The following is a 19,046-nucleotide window of genomic DNA, read 5'->3' on the forward strand; positions in this document are numbered from 1 at the left end:
AGAGCAGCGCTATGCGCAAATTGAGAAGGAGTGCCTAGGCCTGTTGACTGGCGTTGACAAGTTCCACGACTATGTGTATGGCCTTCCCCAGTTCACTGTGGAGACCGACCATCGCCCGCTGGTTGGCATCATCCAAAAGGACCTTAATGACATGACCCCTCTCCTACAGCGCATTCTGCTCAAACTCCGGAGGTACGACTTCCAACTTGTATACACCCCGCGTAAGGACCTGATCATAGCAGACGCTCTGTCCAGAGCAGTCGACACTCCGTCCGACCCAGAGGGGTTCGTTTGCCAAGTCGACGCACATGTAGCCTTCACTTCTGCCAATCTGCCGGCCACCGACGAATGCCTTGCCCACATTCGCCGTGAGACTGCAGCTGACCCCCTTCTGCAACGTGTGATGCGCCACATGATGGACGGTTAGCTCCAGGGACAATGCCCACAGTTTACAACATTCGGGACGACTTGGCAGTCGTGGATGGTGTCCTTCTGAAACTGGACCGCATCGTGATCCCACACAGCATGCACCGGCTTGTCTTAGAACAGCTGCACGAAGGCCATCTCGGCGTTGAGAAGTGCCGACAGCGGGCCCGAGAGGCTGTATACAGGCCGGGAATAAATGAGGACATTGCCAACACTGTGCTCATTTGCCCCTCCTGTCAGCAGTTCCAGCCAGCACAACCACGTGAGACCCTTAAGCCCCATGAGTTAGTCATGTCCCCCTGGTCGAAGGTGGGCGTGGACCTGTTCCATGCACTCGGCAGGGTCTACATCATCATCATCGATAAATTTCCAGCTATCCTGAGGTCATACGCCTGCACGACACCACGTCATCGGCTGTTATCCGGGCCTGTAAGGAGACCTGTGCTCGCCACGGCATTCCGCTCACCGTGATGTCAGACAATGGCCCCTGCTTCGCGAGTCAGAAATGGTCTTCCTTCGCTAGTGCATACAACTTTGCACACGTGACCTCCAGTCCCCTGCACCCTCAGTCAAATGGCAAAGCAGAGAAGGGCGTCCAGATTGTAAAAAGGCTCCTCTGCAAGGCTGCTGATGCAGGATCTGACTTCTGCCTCGCCTTGCTGGCCTATCGCTCGGCTCCTCTGTCCATGGGCCTATCGCCGGCCCAACTGCTTATGGGTCGCACCCTCAGGACCACTGTGCTGTCCATTCACGTCCCAGGCCTCGACCATGCTCCGGTACTTCGGCGGATGCAACAAGAGCGTGAGCTACACAAGGCGGCTCATGATGCTCGGGTAACTGATCTTCCTGCCCTGGTGCCTGGAGATCATGTCCGCATACATCTTCCGGAGGGTGGCTGGTCGGCAACCGCTGAGGTTCTTAGACAGGTGGCTTCCCGCTCGTTTCTGGTTTGTTTGCCTGATGGCTCCATTCGCCGCCGCAATCGGCATGCCCTTTGTCTGGTTCCACGCTCGCTATGAAATTCTGCACCGGTGCCACACCCTCCTGTTGTCCCTGACATGGACTTTGTTGAGCTTCTGGATACCCTGCCTCCTCCTCACTCGACCGTGGCCCGGCCCACTCCTCAGCAGGTGGATCCTGAACCACCCTTGAGGCAGTCAACCCGAATTCGTCACCCACCCCAAAGACTTGATTTATAAACCTTGCACTATTGGACTCACTTGACTTGTTCTGCCATACTGTTTAAGAGTTTTTCATCGTTTGTGAATAGCATTTGTTTCGTTCTTGGTGTAACATAGTTTTCCTCTGCACCTGGCACCTTCCCGTGTATATAGCATAGCCACATGTACATATTGATGTAAATACTGCCCACACATGATCAGACACACTCATTTATTTATTCTCATGTAGGCACATATTCTTTGCGAAAAGGGGGGATGTCATGATATACATCAGCATATCATGGTGCAATCACACACACTGACACACTGATGGACATGCAGCATACACAACATCGCAGTCAATCACCAGTGAGAGCACATGCACTATAAAGACAGGGGACACCAGAGTTCCCGCTCATTCTAGCAGCAGCCAGTTCAGAGCACAGAGCTCACAGCCTGCCTCTCAGACATTCACCATGTGCTGAGTGCCTCACCTAGATAGTGATAGGACAGGGTCCACAGATAAGCTGGCAATGCACGTACCCAAGCTTACAGTATGTTATTACAGTTGAGTTGTTAATAAAATAGAGTTACACCATCTCCAGCCATGTTGACCTGTTTGTAGACCAGAACACCCAACACGACATTAACATTTCCAGATCAAATTGCAGAATATAGCTCCACTTCTTCCATGGCTCCCCCACCTCATTGCCTGCTGAAACCTGCTTCTGAGCTACAATCTTTCCAAAGGCATCCCCTCTTTTTGCATTCAGCCATTTAGATTCCACAGTCTAGAATTCCTGACCTTAAACTCCTCTTAGTTCTCCCTCTTCCTAAAGCCTCCTTTAAAATTTGCCACTTTGATTAAGCCTTTGTGTACACCTCCTAATATCTCCTTCCTTGATTCAACATTTATATTTTTTATTTGTGCCTCTCCGGGAAACATTCCTCGGTTATAATAATCTTTATTTTCCAAGGTGTTTTGTAAATTCAAGTTGTTGTTGTTAAAGAATTGGAGGAAAGTAAGATTTTTTAAAAACAGTGATTACAGGCTAACGTCTTGAGAAATAATGAGATGTGAATAAATCTATCAGTGGAAAATTTTACATATGTGACGAGAGAAATCAATTGGACTACAGAGGTGTTAATTTCAAAGCGGAGAAATAAGGAGATTGACTCATACCTAGAACCATAGAATTTCCACAGCACAGAAGGAGGCCATTCAGCCCACTGAGTCTGCACCGACTCTCTAATAAAAGAATGGCCTACCTAGGCCCACTCATCCTCCATCCCTGCAACTCCACCTAATAATTGTAGAACATTAACTAAAAAGGGAAGAGAGACAGCTAACATCAGAACTTCAGTTACAGGTATAGTTTCCCAAAAGAGGAAGCCATTTTCCACCTTCTTTGAACCGGACAACTATTTCCCAGATGTGGCCAACTTAACCTGGTTGTGGTAATTATTTACTGGATTAGGCTCAAATAGTGTTTCCTAATATTGGATGTTATTTGGGGAAAGAAGTGCCTCTTCTAGTGATGTAGGTTTGGGGGCGAAGGGATAGTTCAATGTATCATTAGGTGTCTATGGGCATCAGTCTACTCGTGTCATAGTTTATTTAATTGTTCACAAAATGACAGGATTGGTCCTCATTGGGTTGTACCTCGTTCCTCACATTATACCAAAAAAACACATACAACACCACAACGAACAGGTGTTCCAAGTTACCCTGCTGGGTTTTGGGATACCCCCGCATTTAACATCGGCGTGGCTCGTAACAAAGGCCTTTGTGTTCCATCCGGCTTTGCCACCACTACTAAGGGGAGCTCTAATCACTAGAACTCAATTCAATGTCATTCTGGAGCATATATTCAATTTTCTTCCTTACTTGTGATAACTTTGCTGCTGGATTTAAGCTAAATGGATGTTGCTTTCCTCCACATCTACATCATGCTTCATTATCTCCGTTCTACCTAATTAATTCCCACAAATACATTTTGTAAGGCTGCAGTAACTTTTCCAATTTGCCTCTGTTCGTATCTGGATGATAACCTAACCTGTTGTGTAACTGTTTCAGAACTTTTTCATTACCCAAATGAATTTGGAGGGAAGTCACTGTCAGTATTTGACCCTTTTTCGTCTGCCTGCCTCATTACTTTCATCTGAGTCCTCATCTCCTCTATCCCAATACCTTAAGCGTGTTAGATTTAAGTTTACCTGGGGTGTGTACCAAATAATTGACTTCACTCCGTTTTCTTTCAATTTGATATGGTCCACTAAATCTAGCGTTTAGTGGTTAGACCATAAGACCATAAGACATAGGAGCGGAAGTAAGGCCATTCGGCCCATCGAGTCCACTCCACCATTCAATCATGGCTGATTTCAACTCCATTTACCCGCTCTCTCTCCATAGCCCTTAATTCCTCGAGGAAATCAAGAATTTTTCAACTTCTGTCTTAAAGACACTCAACGTCCCGGCCTCCACCGCCCTCTGTGGCAATGAATTCCACAGACCCACCACTCTCTGGCTGAAGACATTTCTCCTCATCTCTGTTCTAAAGTGACTCCCTTTTATTCTAAGGCTGTGCCCCCGGGTCCTAGTCTCCCCTGCTAATGGAAACAACTTCCCTACATCCACCCTATCTAAGCCATTCATTATCTTGTAAGTTTCTATTAGATCTCCCCTCAACCTCCTAAACTCCAATGAATATAATCCCAGGATCCTCAGACGTTCATCGTATGTTAGGCCTACCATTCCTGGGATTATCCGTGTGAATCTCCGCTGGACCTGCTCCAGTGCCAGTATGTCCTTCCTGAGGTGTGGGGCCCAAAATTGCTCACAGTATTCTAAATGGGGCCTAACTAATGCTTTATAAGGCTTCAGAAGTACATCCCTGCTTTTATATTCCAAGCCTCTTGAGATGAATGACAACATTGCATTTGCTTTCTTAATTACGGACTCAACCTGCAAGTTTACCTTTAGAGAATCCTGGACTAGGACTCCCAAGTCCCTTTGCACTTCAGCATTATGAATTTTGTCACCGTTTAGAAAATAGTCCATGCCTCTATTCTTTTTTCCAAAGTGCAAGACCTCGCACTTGCCCACGTTGAATTTCATCAGCCATTTCTTGGACCACTCTCTTAAACTGTCTAAATCTTTCTGCAGCCTCCCCACCTCCTCCATACTACCTGCCCCTCCACCTATCTTTGTATCATCGGCAAACTTAGCCAGAATGCCCCCAGTCCCGTCATCTAGATCGTTAATATATAAAGAGAACAGCTGTGGCCCCAACACTGAACCCTGCGGGACACCACTCGTCACCGGTTGCCATTCCGAAAAAGAACCTTTTATCCCAACTCTCTGCCTTCTGCCCGACAGCCAATCGTCAATCCATGTTAGTACCTTGCCTCGAATACCATGTACCCTTATTTTACTCAGCAGTCTCCCGTGAGGCACCTTATCAAAGGCCTTTTGGAAGTCAAGATAGATAACATCCATTGGCTCTCCTTGGTCTAACCTATTTGTTATCTCTTCAAAGAACTCTAACAGGTTTGTCAGGCACGACCTCCCCTTACTAAATCCATGCTGACTTGTCCTAATCTGACCCTGCACTTCCAAGAATTTAGAAATCTCATCCTTAACAATGGATTCTAGAATCTTGCCAACAACCGAGGTTAGGCTAATTGGCCTATAATTTTCCATCTTTTTCCTTGTTCCCTTCTTGAACAGGGGGGTTACAACAGCGATTTTCCAATCCTCTGGGACTTTCCCGGACTCCAGTGACTTTTGAAAGATCATAACTAACGCCTCCACTATTTCTTCAGCTATCTCCTTTAGAACTCTAGGATGTCGTCCATCTGGGCCCGGAGATTTGTCAATTTTTAGACCTCTTAGTTTCTCTAGCACTTTCTCCTTTGTGATGGCTACCATATTCAACTCTGCCCCCTGACTCTCCGGAATTGGTGGGATATTACTCATGTCTTCTACTGTGAAGACTGACGCAAAGTACTTATTTAGTTCCTCAGCTATTTCCTTGTCTCCCATCACAAAATTGCCAGCGTCATTTTGGAGCGGCCCAATGTCAACTTTTGCCTCCTGTTTGTTTTTAATGTATTTAAAGAAACTTTTACTATCATTCCTAATGTTACTGGCTAGCCTACCTTCATATTTGATCCTCTCTTTCCTTATTTCTCTCTTTGTTATCCTCTGTTTGTTTTTGTAGCCTTCCCAATCTTCTGACTTCCCACTACTCTTTGCCACATTATAGGCTTTCTCTTTTGCTTTGATGCATTCCCTAACTTCCTTTGTCAGCCATGGCTGCCTAATCCCCCCTCTGATAACCTTTCTTTTCTTTGGGATGAACCTCTGCACTGTGTCCTCAATTACTCCCAGAAACTCCTGCCATTGCTGTTCTACTGTCTTTCCCACTAGGCTCTGCTCCCAGTCGATTTTCGTCAGTTCCTCCCTCATGCCCCTGTAGTTACCTTTATTTAACTGTAACACCTTTACATCTGATTCTACCTTCTTTCTTTCAAATTGGAGATTGAATTCTACCATATTATGATCACTGCCTCCTAAGTGCTCCCTTACTTTAAGATCTTTAATCAAGTCTGGCTCATTACATAACACCAAGTCCAGAATGGCCTGTTCCCTCGTGGGCTCCATCACAGGCTGTTCCAAAAAGCCCTCCTGTAAACATTCAATTAATTCCCTTTCCTTGGGTCCACTGGCAGCATTATTTACCCAGTCCACCTGCATATTGAAGTCCCCCATGATCACTGTGACCTTGCCTTTCTGACATGCACTTTCTATTTCGTGGTGCATTTTGTGTCCACGGTCCTGACCACTGTTAGGAGGCCTGTACATAACTCCCATTATGTTTTTTTTTGCCTTTGTGGTTCCTCAACTCTACCCACACAGACTCCACATCATCTGACCCTATGTCATTTAGTGCTATTGATTTAATTTCATTCCTAGTGTCACACGGGAGGGTTTAAACTAGTATGGCAGGGGGGTGGGCACGGGAGCAATAGGTCAGAAGGTGAGAGCATTGAGGGAGAACTAGGGAATAGGGACAGTGTGGCTCTGAGGCAGAGCAGACAGGGAGAAGTTGCGGAACACAGCGGGTCTGGTGGCCTGAAGTGCGTATGTTTTAATGCAAGAAGTATTATGGGTAAGGCAGATGAACTTAGAGCTTGGATTAGTACTTGGAACTATGACATTGTTGCCATTACAGAGACCTGGTTGAGGGAAGGGCAGGATTGGCAGCTAAACGTTCCAGGATTTAGATGTTTCAGGCGGGATAGAGGGGGATGTAAAAGGGGAGGCGGAGTTGCGCTACTGGTTCGGGAGAATATCACAGCTGTACTGCGAGAGGACACCTCAGAGGGCAGTGAGGCTATATGGGTAGAGATCAGGAATAAGAAGGGTGCAGTCACAATGTTGGGGGTTTACTACAGGCCTCCCAACAGCCAGCGGGAGATAGAGGAGCAGATAGGTAGACAGATTTTGGAAAAGAGTAAAAACAACAGGGTTGTGGTGATGGGAGACTTCAACTTCCCCAATATTGACTGGGACTCACTTAGTGCCAGGGGCTTAGACGGGGCGGAGTTTGTAAGGAGCATCAAGGAGGGCTTCTTAAAACAATATGTAGACAGTCCAACTAGGGAAGGGGCGGTACTGGACCTGGTATTGGGGAATGAGCCCGGCCAGGTGGTAGATGTTTCAGTAGGGGAGCATTTCGGTAACAGTGACCACAATTCAGTAAGTTTTAAAGTACTGATGGACAAGGATAAGAGTGGTCCGAGGATGAATGTGCTAAATTGGGGGAAGGCTAATTATAACAATATTAGGCGGGAACTGAAGAACATAGATTGGGGGCGGATGTTTGAGGGCAAATCAACATCTGACATGTGGGAGGCTTTCAAGTGGCAGTTGAAAGGCATTCAGGACCGGCATGTTCCTGTGAGGAAGAAGGATAAATACGGCAATTTTCGGGAACCTTGGATGACGAGAGATATTGTAGGCCTCGTCAAAAAGAAAAAGGAGGCATTTATCAGGGCTAAAAGGCTGGGAACAGACGAAGCCTGCGTGGAATATAAGGAAAGTAGGAAGGAACTTAAGCAAGGAGTCAGGAGGGCTAGAAGGGGTCACGAAAAGTCATTGGCAAATAGGGTTAAGGAAAATCCCAAGGCTTTTTACACGTACATAAAAAGCAAAAGGGTAGCCAGGGAAAGGGTTGGCCCACTGAAGGATAGGCAAGGGAATCTATGTGTGGAGCCAGAGGAAATGGGCGAGGTACTAAATGAATACTTTGCATCAGTATTCACCAAAGAGAAGGAATTGGTAAATGTTGAGTCTGGAGAAGGGTGTGTAGATAGCCTGGGTCACAGTGAGATCCAAAAAGACGAGGTGTTGGGTGTCTTAAAAAATATTAAGGTAGATAAGTCCCCAGGGCCTGATGGGATCTACCCCAGAATACTGAAGGAGGCTGGAGAGGAAATTGCTGAGGCCTTGACGGAAATCTTTGGATCCTCGCTGTCTTCGGGTGATGTCCCGGAGGACTGGAGAATAGCCAATGTTGTTCCTCTGTTTAAGAAGGGTAACGAGGATAATCTCGGGAACTACAGGCCGGTGAGCCTTACTTCAGTGGTAGGGAAATTACTGGAGAGAATTCTTCGAGACAGGATCTACTCCCATTTGGAAGCAAATGGACATATTAGTGAGAGGCAGCACGGTTTTGTGAAGGGGAGGTCGTGTCTCACTAACTTGATAGAGTTTTTCGAGGAGGTCACTAAGATGATTGATGCAGGTAGGGCAGTGGATGTTGTCTATATGGACTTCAGTAAGGCCTTTGACAAGGTCCCTCATGGTAGACTAGTACAAAAGGTGAAGTCACACGGGATCAGGGGTGAGCTGGCAAGGTGGATACAGAACTGGCTAGGCCATAGAAGGCAGAGAGTAGCAATGGAAGGATGCTTTTCTAATTGGAGGGCTGTGACCAGTGGTGTTCCACAGGGATCAGTGCTGGGGCCTTTGCTCTTTGTAGTATATATAAATGATTTGGAGGAAAATGTAACTGGTCTGATTAGTAAGTTTGCAGACGACACAAAGGTTGGTGGAATTGCGGATAGCGATGAGGACTGTTGGAGGATACAGCAGGATTTAGATTGTTTGGAGACTTGGGCGGAGAGATGGCAGATGGAGTTTAATCCGGACAAATGTGAGGTAATGCATTTTGGAAGGTCTAATGCAGGTAGGGACAGTGAATGGTAGAACCCTTAAGAGTATTGAAAGTCAAAGAGATCTACGATTACAGGTCCACAGGTCACTGAAAGGGGCAACACAGGTGGAGAAGGTAGTCAAGAAGGCATACGGCATGCTTGCCTTCATTGGCCGGGGCATTGAGTATAAGAATTGGCAAGTCATGTTGCAGCTGTATAGAACCTTAGATAGGCCACACTTGGAGTATAGTGTTCAATTCTGGTCGCCACACTACCAGAAGGATGTGGAGGCTTTAGAGAGGGTGCAGAAGAGATTTACCAGAATGTTGCCTGGTATGGAGGGCATTAGCTATGAGGAGCGGTTGAATAAACTCGGTTTGTTCTCACTGGAACGAAGAAGGTTGAGGGGAGACCTGATAGAGGTATACAAAATTATGAGGGGCATAGACAGAGTGGATAGTCAGAGGCTTTTCCCCAGGGTAGAGGGGTCAATTACTAGGGGGCATAGGTTTAAGGTGAGAGGGGCAAGGTTTAGAGTAGATGTACGAGGCAACTTTTTTACGCAGAGGGTAGTGGGTGCCTGGAACTCGCTACCGGAGGAGGTGGTGGAAGCAGGGACGATAGTGACATTTAAGGGGCATCTTGACAAATACATGAATAGGATGGGAATAAAGGGATACGGACCCAGGAAGTGTAGAAGATTGTAGTTTAGTCGGGCAGCATGGTCGGCACGGGCTTGGAGGGCCGAAGGGCCTGTTCCTGTGCTGTACATTTCTTTGTTCTTTGTTCTAATTAACAAGGCAACCCCGCCCCCTCTGCCCACCTCCCTGTCTTTTCGATAGGTTGTGAATCCCTGGATGTTTAAATGCCAGTCCTGAACCCCCTGCAACCATGTCTCTGTGATGCCTACCACATCATACCTGCCAGTCACAATCTGGGCCACAAGTTCATCTACCTTGTTCCGTACACTGCGCGCATTTAAATATAGCACCTTTAATTCTCTATTGACCGTCCCTTTTTGTTTTCTTAGTGTGGTGGACCTTGGTTTACTGAGCCTTTCCATACACTGTGTCATATTTTGTGGGATGGGGACTATCATAACCTCTCCTGAGTTTTGTCTTTTCGTGCTTTTTTGTATTCCTAAGCAGCTACGCTTCCCACTGATTACTTCACCTCTTGGTTCCCTGACTTTCCCTACCCCCCCAATCTTTAGTTTAAAGTCCTATTGACCACCCTATTTATTCTTTTCGCCAGAACACTGGTCCCAGCTCGGTTCAGGTGGAGACCATCCCAACGGTATAGGTCCCCCCTGTCCCAAAACTGATGCCAGTGTCCCATGAAAAGGAACCCCTCTTTCCCACACCACTCTTTCAGCCATGTGTTAACTTCCCTTATTCTTGCCTCCCTATGCCAATTTGCACGTGGCTCGGGCAGTAATCCGGAGATTATGACCCTTGAGGACCTGTTTTTTAATTTGAATCCTAGCTCTTTATAATCTCTAAACAGGTCCTCTTTCCTAGACTTGCCTATGTTGTTGGTACCGACATGGACCACAACAACTGGATCCTCCCCCTCCCTCTCCAGTATCCTTTCAAGCCGGTCAGAGATGTCCCGCACCCTAGCACCGGGCAGGCAACATACCATGCGGGACTCTTTATCCTGCTCACAAAGGATACTATCTATCCCCCTGATAATAGAATCCCCGACAACTACAACTTGCCTATTTACTCCCTCCCCTTGAATGGCCTGCTGAACCATGGTGCCTTGGTCAGCTGACTCATCCTTCCTGCAGCCCTGTTCGCCATCCACACAGGGAGCAAGTGCCTCATACCTGTTGGACAGAGTCAAGGGCTGAGGCTCCTGAGTTCCTGACTGCTGGTTCCCTTTACCTGCCTGACTTGCAGTCACACCCTGCTGTCCCTGGCCACTGGCAGGATTTAAACTACTTACTCTGACAGGTGTGACTACCTCCTGAAACACAGTGTCCAGGTAAGTCTCCCCCTCCCGGATGTGCCTCAGTGTTTGAAGCTCAGACTCCAGCTCATCAACTCTGAGCCGGAGCTCTTCGAGCAGCCAACACTTACTGCAGATGTGGTCGCTGCAGCTCGCAATGGGATCTGCCAGCTCCCACATCAAGCAGCTCAAGCACATCACCTGACCAGCCATCACTAATTAATTAATTAGTTTAATTTAAGTTTATGAGTTTAGCTGTGTTTTTTTTAAAATTTGGGGCAGATTTGCTATCAACCACTCAGATCACAGCTTCCCTCTGACATCACTTTTGGGAAAAAAACTGGAAACCAGGAAGTTTCCGTTAGGTTTTTATACTCACAGAGACTGCTCCTCCTCCTCCGAACGGCTCCCGAAATTAGGCCCGAAGAAAGAGAGAGAACAAAACAGTAGGGAAAAAACACCTTCTCCCACTCTTCACCGAATTACCTCACTGCACCAAATTACCAAATTCTCACTCGGTCTGTATCTCTCTCACTCAGGCTGTGTGTCCTTGACCTGCGCAATGCTTACTAATGTGCGCTTTCTGTCTGTCTTTTATACAGACTTTAGGATGACTCACACTAAAACTTCAAAGAGAAGAAAACAATGTGTACCTTTGTGCCCCTTACCAGGCCTCAGGTGACTGCCAGATAACTGCCTCTCAGCAATTAGGGTGGGGGCAGCTTCAGCCAATCAGACACTAATCTACACTGCACTTTTAACTGAAAAACAGCAAAATTAGATGAACCACTTACCTTTCCTGGTTACCTCACTGCACCAAATTACCAAATTCTCACTCGGTCTGTATCTCTCTCACTCAGGCTGTGTGCCCTTGACCTGCGCAATGCCGACACAGGTAATAACACCAGCACTTTTCCCCCTGCTACAAAACTCTACGTGCTTTCTTGTCAGCCATTGCCTTTATTCCCTGCTGTGCTACCTTTAAATGCTTCCTTGCCACGTCAAAAGCCCCATTAATCTTTCTCTGGAATTCAATACATAGTCCAAAAGTGGAGTCTCTGACTTCTTACTTAATTTCAGCGATCTTCTAACTTTGTGTCCATAGACCAATTCAAAAGGAGTAAATCTGGTAGAATATTTTTGGCGCATCCCTAATGGCAAATAATAAAAATGGAATCTTTTTGTCCCAATCATGATGGTAATCTTGGCTACAAGCTTGCATAATTGTTTTCAAAGTTTGATGCCACCTCTCTAATGCTCCCTGTGACTCTGGATGATAGACTGATGATCTATACCGTCCTATATCCAGTCTATTCATGACCGCTTTAAATAATTCTGGTGAAATTTGACCCTTGATCTAATTATATCTCTTTCAGTAAGTCATATCTATTTAAGAACTTTGTTAATTCTACCACTTTATTAGCTGCAATGGTCTTAATGGTGTGGCTTCAAGAAATCTGGTGACTATATCCATAATAGCTAACAAGTCTTGATTTCCACTTCGCATTTCTGACAACGGTCCTACACAGTCCACTTGTAAAAGTTTATTTGAAAGCAGGAATAGGGATTATAGGTTATGGCTATATTGCAGCTTGTGGTTTCCCTATCACTCAACTTGTTTGACAAAAGTTACCGACATCTTTATGTCGTTCTGGCCAGTAAAACTGTTTCTGTATCTTAGCTTGTGTTTTTTTTATTCCTCGATGTCTCCCTAATAAAATTTCATGAGCTATCCTTAGAATCTCTGTAATTCTATCAATCTCTCTGAACTAAACATATCAATTTCTTTCCCTTTGTTTGTTCCATCTTCATTCTGCTTAAGAAAGATCTTGTCAGGTAACCTTACTCGCTTTTCTTATTCTGTGCTCTTAACTCCTCCGTCTCTTGTCTTGTGTGCCTGTGACCTCATCACTACACAAACAGGAAACACCGTGGGATGGTCTGGACTGTATGCAATTTTTCTATAGCTGTATTTTTTTTACTAGTTTTTCAACCACCATAGACATCATTTGTATCTGTGACCCAGTTATATTATTCCCTCGGATGACATGAATCCCTGCAACTGGCAATGTCTACTACTTCTACAATCACTTCTCCTGTCTTCAAGCTATTCAAGCTTATTTTCACCAAAGGATTTTTTTCTTGTTTCTCTGTGAATATTGCAGACCAGAAGTTCTTCTATCTGGACAACAAATGTCTTTGTCGCACAGCATTAGGGAGTGGCTCGCTCCTTTATTTCTTAAAATGTTAGTATCTTTCCCCATTCCATTTTATGCACATGGGAAGAATTTCCCTTCCCTTCATATAAAAAATTCAAAACACATTAACCACCTGCTGGTCACTCTGCCCCTGTACAATTTGTAAACACATTTTCAACCTTATTGTTGGTTCTTCTGTGCATAGTCCTTATCAGCTTCTCTTGTTCTCTAATTTCACATTTAGTAGTTCCTTTCTCACCTTTTGGATTTGGCTTTATTGTCACATGTACCGAGGTAGACTGAAAAGTATTGTTCTGGGTATAGTCCAGACAGATCATTCCAAGCATGAAAAATATAGGACATATGCAAATACATAGTCACAGGCACCGGGTGAAACATAGTGTAGCACTACTTGGTAGAGAAGATGCGAGATCAGTTCAGTCCATAAAAGGGTGAGTCAAGAAGTGTTTTTTAATCTGTTGGTGCGTGTTCTCAAATTTTTGTATCTACTGCCTGATGGTAGTGAGAATAAGTGGATCAAGGCATTCTGGAATATGGAGTTGATGTGTCTCATGACCAACCACTTGAAGCACTTCATAATGATAAATGTCAAGACCACCAGATGGTAGCCATTGAGACATGTTGGGCGGGATTCTCCCCTACCCGGCGCGGAGGGGGGTGCCGGCGCCGAGGAGTGGCGTGAACAACTCCAGCGTCGGGCCACCCCAAAGGTGCGGAATCCTCCGCACCTTCAGGGGCTTGGCCTGCCCTGGAGTGGTTTGCGCCGGGGAAGCTTGGCGTCACGCCGGCTGGCGCGAGTTGACGCATGAGTGGGAGCGCTAGCATGTGCTGGCGTCATCCCAGTGCATGTGCAGGAGGGATCTTCTCCGCGTCGGCCATCGCATAGGACCACAGCAGCCGACATGGTGGAATAGAGTACCCCCACGGCACAGGCCCGCCAGCGGATCAGTGGGCCCCGATCATGGGCCAGGCCACCGTGGGAGCACCTCCCAGGGCCAGATCCCCCCCCCCCCAGGACCTCGGAGGCCGCCCGCGCCACCAGGTCCCGCCGGTAAGTACCTACTCTTATTTACGCCGGCGGGACCGGCCGAAAACGGGCGGCCACTCGGCCCCTCGCAGGCTGGAGAATTGCTGGGGGGGGGCTGCAGCCAGCGGCCGCTGACCAGCGCGGCGCAATTCCTGCCCCCGCCAAATCCCCGGCGCCGCAGAATTCGGCAGCCGGCGGGGGCGGGATTCACGCCGCCCCCTACCCGGCGGGGGTCGGAGAATCACGCCCATGACCTGATTCTTCTTTGGAATTTAATAGTTCCTTTCTTAAGATTTATAACTTTAACCAACTTTGCATTGAATTCCCTGCATAATGATTTGGTGTGGCCCAGTTTAGTACAATGAAAGCATCCAACTTTGCTAATAACTTTCATTCCCTCAGCACCATCATTTTTTATTTTGCGGCCAAGTCTCCATGGAATTTTCAACCACTCCCTCTCTTGCTTGACTGTCTTTTCCCGTACATTTCAATTTTCTATCTTTCTCCAATTTAAAACTCTGTCTAACCAAAGGCTTTGACCTCTCAACCAACTCATAGTCATCAGAAAGTTCTGCAGCTTGTCTTGCAGTTTTATAGTTTGGTCCTCTACAAGAGTTCTTAGCACTGCAAGTAATTAATCTTTAAATTCATTCTTTCAACAGAATTACTTCTCTGAGGGCCTCGTAGGTTATTTTCTATTTTTAATGCTCTCACACACATATCAAATAACTTTGTTAATACCCTGTCTGCCCAGGCTGTTTTCTTACATTTAGAATCTTTAGTCTGTAAGTCTCCGACACTAAATGTAACTAAGTATAACTTTCTTCACTGTATCATACTCTTCAGGCTTTTCCTCCGACAAAGACACATAAACTTCACTAGTCCAACCTTTTAAGTGTACCCTGTAAGAGCAGTGTCTAAATATCTTGTGGCCATTTCATTTGTCTGGTTATTTTATCAAAGGAATTAGAGAACGTCACTGGGAGTGGTTCAGTGGCCACGTTACCCCCAACTTGGTGTTGGGACGAGGCTTTTGAATCTCATGAGAGCTCTCTCACTAGATTCTCGATGCTCAAAACGCCTCGCGACATTCAAAGGAGTGGCACAGAGCATGGACGGAGTGGCGCATTTAAATATACATTTGTTGGATTCACCCAGTGCCTGGGACTCGACGGCCGCGCCTGTGAAACCTTGGCACGGCACCATTTAGTACTAGTATACACAAATGTGGACTAGGCGTAACTGCACCTGGGGGGTCCCGCCAGGCCATTAGAAACCCCGGGTGGTCAGGGACAGGGCAGAGTGGTACCCTGACACTCCCTGTGCCGGGTGCCAAGTTGGCACTGCCAGGGATCAGGCCCTGGGGAGGCCTTACTGGGGGGTTTCCCCGGGGCCTCCCCAAGGTTGGGAGCTGAGGGCACGCGGGGTGGGGTGGGGAGGGGAAGAGAGAGATTGGGACAGCCTTCCAAAATAGTTCCCTGATCTGCGACGAGGCAGAAAGAATCTCCCAGAGGCCAAAGAAACAGCAGTGTCGTTGAATAGTGAGATGTTTCTCAGCACTGCAGGCACCAAGAAACACCCCATTAAATGTGCCTTTTAATGGGATGGCAAGAAACTGCTAATGGTCTTCTTTGCAGAATCATTCATTCAGAGTCCCAAAGGCTAGAAAATTCAGAACTCACAGGCAGCAGGCCTTCTGGAGAGTCACTTTAGTTCTTATCAACCTGGACTTCAGCTCGAGGTTGACATTCGGGCACATATCTTTCTGTATAGACACTTTATTTCACACCAAACCTTGCTTCCAGCTTGTGGTTTGACGTCAAGCCCCTATAGCCTCAAGGGAATGACACCCAGACTTGCCGGCGAGTGAGTCAGCCCCCCATGGCTTTCTGAAGAGGATTAGCTAGATTATTTTGGAGAGCACCCTCCACCCAGGCTGCCAAATCAAAAGTGAAACCAAACTGGAACCTTGTGACTTTGACTTTGAAAACATTCTAGTGAATCAGACCTGTTGCCAGGCAGAGCACCCACTTTTGCCAATTCATTGTCCACCAGTCAAATCAATCAAACCATGGGCGAGATTCTCCGACCCCCCCCGCCGGGTCGGAGAATCGCCGGGGGCTGGCGTGAATCCCGGCCCCGCCGGTTGCCGAATTCTCCGGCACCGGAGATTCGGCGGGGGTGGGAATCGCGCCGCGCCGATGGGCCGAAGACCCGCTGCTAGGATGCCTGTCCCGCCGGCGTGGATTAAACCACCTCTCTTACCGGCGGGACAAGGCGGTGTGGGCGGGCTCCGGGGTCCTGGGGGGGGGGGCGCGGGGCGATCTGGCCCCGGGGGGTGCCCCCACGGTGGCCTGGCCCGCGATCGGGGCCCACCGATCCGCTGGCGGGCCTGTGCCGTGGGGGCACTCTTTTCCTTCCGCCTTCGCCATGGCGGAGGCGGAAGAGACCCCCTCCACTGCGCATGCGCGGGGATGCCGTGAGCGGCCACTAACGCTCCCGCGCATGCGCCGCCCAGAGATGTCATTTTCGTGCCAGCTGGCGGGGCACCAAAGGCCTTTTCCGCCAGCTGGCGGGGCGGAAATCAGTCCGGCGCGGGCCTAGCCCCTCAAGGTTACGGCTCGGCCCCCCAAGATGCAGAGGATTCCGCACCTTTGGGGCGGCGCGATGCCCGACTGATTTGCGCCATTTTTGGCGCCGGTTGGCGGACATCGCGCCGATTACGGAGAATTTCGCCCCATGTCATCACTGATGTCAGGCAGTCTGCAATCACCAGCTTGAAACAACACAACGTTCTGTTTGAATTAAATATACAGGCTATCTTAAAGACGCTTGTCTGTGGATCAAAAATGTAATGGCAAAAATAAATAAAAGGGGGAACAAACAGGAAGGACCCTTACAATACACAATGTTACATGAAACTATCCCTTGGTCCCCAAAACTACCTTGGCTGATTTTTGAGACACCCGTTTCACAAACAACATTCAATATTAAGTAATTCTAAGTAATTCTATCAGCTAAATCTAGCAAATAGTTGCCACAACTAGGTTCAGGTGGCCATGGCTGGGGAAATAGTCTTCAGGTTCAGCAACGGTGCTTCTTTCGGGAGACTTTTTCTGCAACTACTGCAGTTCTGATGTTAGCTGTCTCTTTCCTTATCTTAGTTGGTGTTCTACAGTTATACTATTTCTTTCATGGGGTTGGCTTTTGGCAGGTAAATGTCAATTTCCTTATCTGCCCATTCTGAAGTTATCACCTCCAGGCCCCTCTATCCACATATATAAAATACTTTCCACTGATGCACAAATTCATATCTCATCATTTCTCCAGGGGCCTGCCTCTTATCAACTCCATTTTACTTTGTTTTTCATCTTAATTTTCCCCAACTCTTAACATTATACAGTTCCCAGCATCTTCAATACCAGAGAACTGATACAGATTAGAACAATATCACTGAATGAATAATAAAGAAGCACAGGAATACTCCTCACCTGAAAGTTGTATCCCAGATTGAGTCTAGTATTCAGAGATTTAGGATTTAAATGAAGTGCTCGAACAAAGTCTTTTTGAGCTTGCTTTATTCCAGCTCCATGAACAGAGTCCATATATACATTTCCACGTCCATTATACGCATTCACAAAAAATGGGTCCAATTTCACTGCTTGGCTGAAGCCCTTTACAGCTTCTTCTAAATAGAGAAGTCTGAAACACATATAAAAAAGAGCTACAGCTACAATTGTATTCAATGTAACACATTAAACAGAAATGATGTAAAGTTCCAATGAGCTTGTAAAATTGGCATGTGGAGCAACAGTGTAAACCTTTCAGAAACATAAGACTAAAACCAGTCAATACTACTGAACTATTAATCAATTAAACCTTTTCACTTTTGTATTGCTAATGGAGTAGATTTTCTTCTTACTACCAAAGCATAATAATGGAGTTGGTGATCAGCTGTCAGCTATAACAACTGCACAAACTATATTTTCACTGATTTCACAAAAGGTGGCTTTACGTCAGGCAGAAATGTGAAAATCTATCACTGTGGCATGTTTTCATGCTCCATACCCTGCCCAGGCTGGGTGAGAGGGAGGGATGCTGATGGGGAGAAACAGTCACCGGCACTGAGTTTTATAGCCATGTTCTTTTCATTTGCTTGGAGGTGGATTTGATGGCCAGCAGTAATAGAGCTACAACCGACTCCACTCTTGGCCAATATAAACACACCACAGCAGCCATTCCTGTAGTTTTAGTTTATAAGATTTAATTGAGTGTAACCTTGAATGTCTCTGGAAAACCAGAGGCCTCGTATCACGGCAAGGCAGACCCTTGATTCTCTGATGTAGATCTGGAGATCATGGTGGAGGCTGAGCGAGAAGGGAAAGTGGTCCTCTCGAGGCAGGAAGAGGCAATCCCAGACCAAGCTTAGCTGGTTGGAGATAATTAACACAGCTAACAGGGGAAAGAGTGGTGCAAAAAGGTCAGATGAACTGCCGGTAAAGGTTCAATGACATGATATGTCCCAGCAGAACATGTCCAAGCCTTCAGAAAAGCTTCTGTTAGCCACTCTCGAGCAGGGACACCAGTTGAAGAGCCTCCGTGGCAGGCTGCTCCTGAACGTGGGAGGGGTATGTACACTTGCTGAACCATCAAAATAGCATGGTGCTGCTGAAGACCTTGCAACACTGATGCAGGCAACTTTTAATAAATAGGAGCCACTGTCATTGCCATTGAGGTCAGCAGCAGCATATTGCAGTGTTTTTCAAAGCGAGAGTCATGACCTGCAGATGGGTATCGGGAAGGTCATGGTGCGATTGGTTGCAGCATTCCGCAGTGGTCCCGATCATGAGAGAAGCGTCCAACGACCGCTACTGCCATTTTTATTGAGAATGGCGGTTGCGGCTGACTTTTAAATGAGCACAAAATATGGCTGCATGCAATCTTCCAACCATAAGCTTCAGCACTTACACTTGACCTCAAGCATCCTGTATGTATGTGATTTTATTCCAGCTCCACAAAATCAAGGTGAGCATCTTC

At 46.9% G+C, this 19,046-nt stretch overlaps 1 protein-coding gene across 1 annotated transcript in view; it reads right to left on the minus strand.

The window, feature by feature from the left end:
* ttc6 (tetratricopeptide repeat domain 6) overlaps positions 1-19,046 on the minus strand; it is a 554,053-nt gene that overhangs the window by 96,368 nt on the left and 438,639 nt on the right. Inside the window, exon 28 of the mRNA XM_072488749.1 lies at positions 17,501-17,711. Coding sequence (XP_072344850.1) covers positions 17,501-17,711 — 211 coding nt within the window. The remainder of the gene's footprint in view (positions 1-17,500; positions 17,712-19,046) is intronic.

This window comes from Scyliorhinus torazame, chromosome 2, assembly GCF_047496885.1.
Source record: "Scyliorhinus torazame isolate Kashiwa2021f chromosome 2, sScyTor2.1, whole genome shotgun sequence".
Taxonomy (NCBI): Eukaryota; Metazoa; Chordata; class Chondrichthyes; order Carcharhiniformes; family Scyliorhinidae; genus Scyliorhinus; species Scyliorhinus torazame.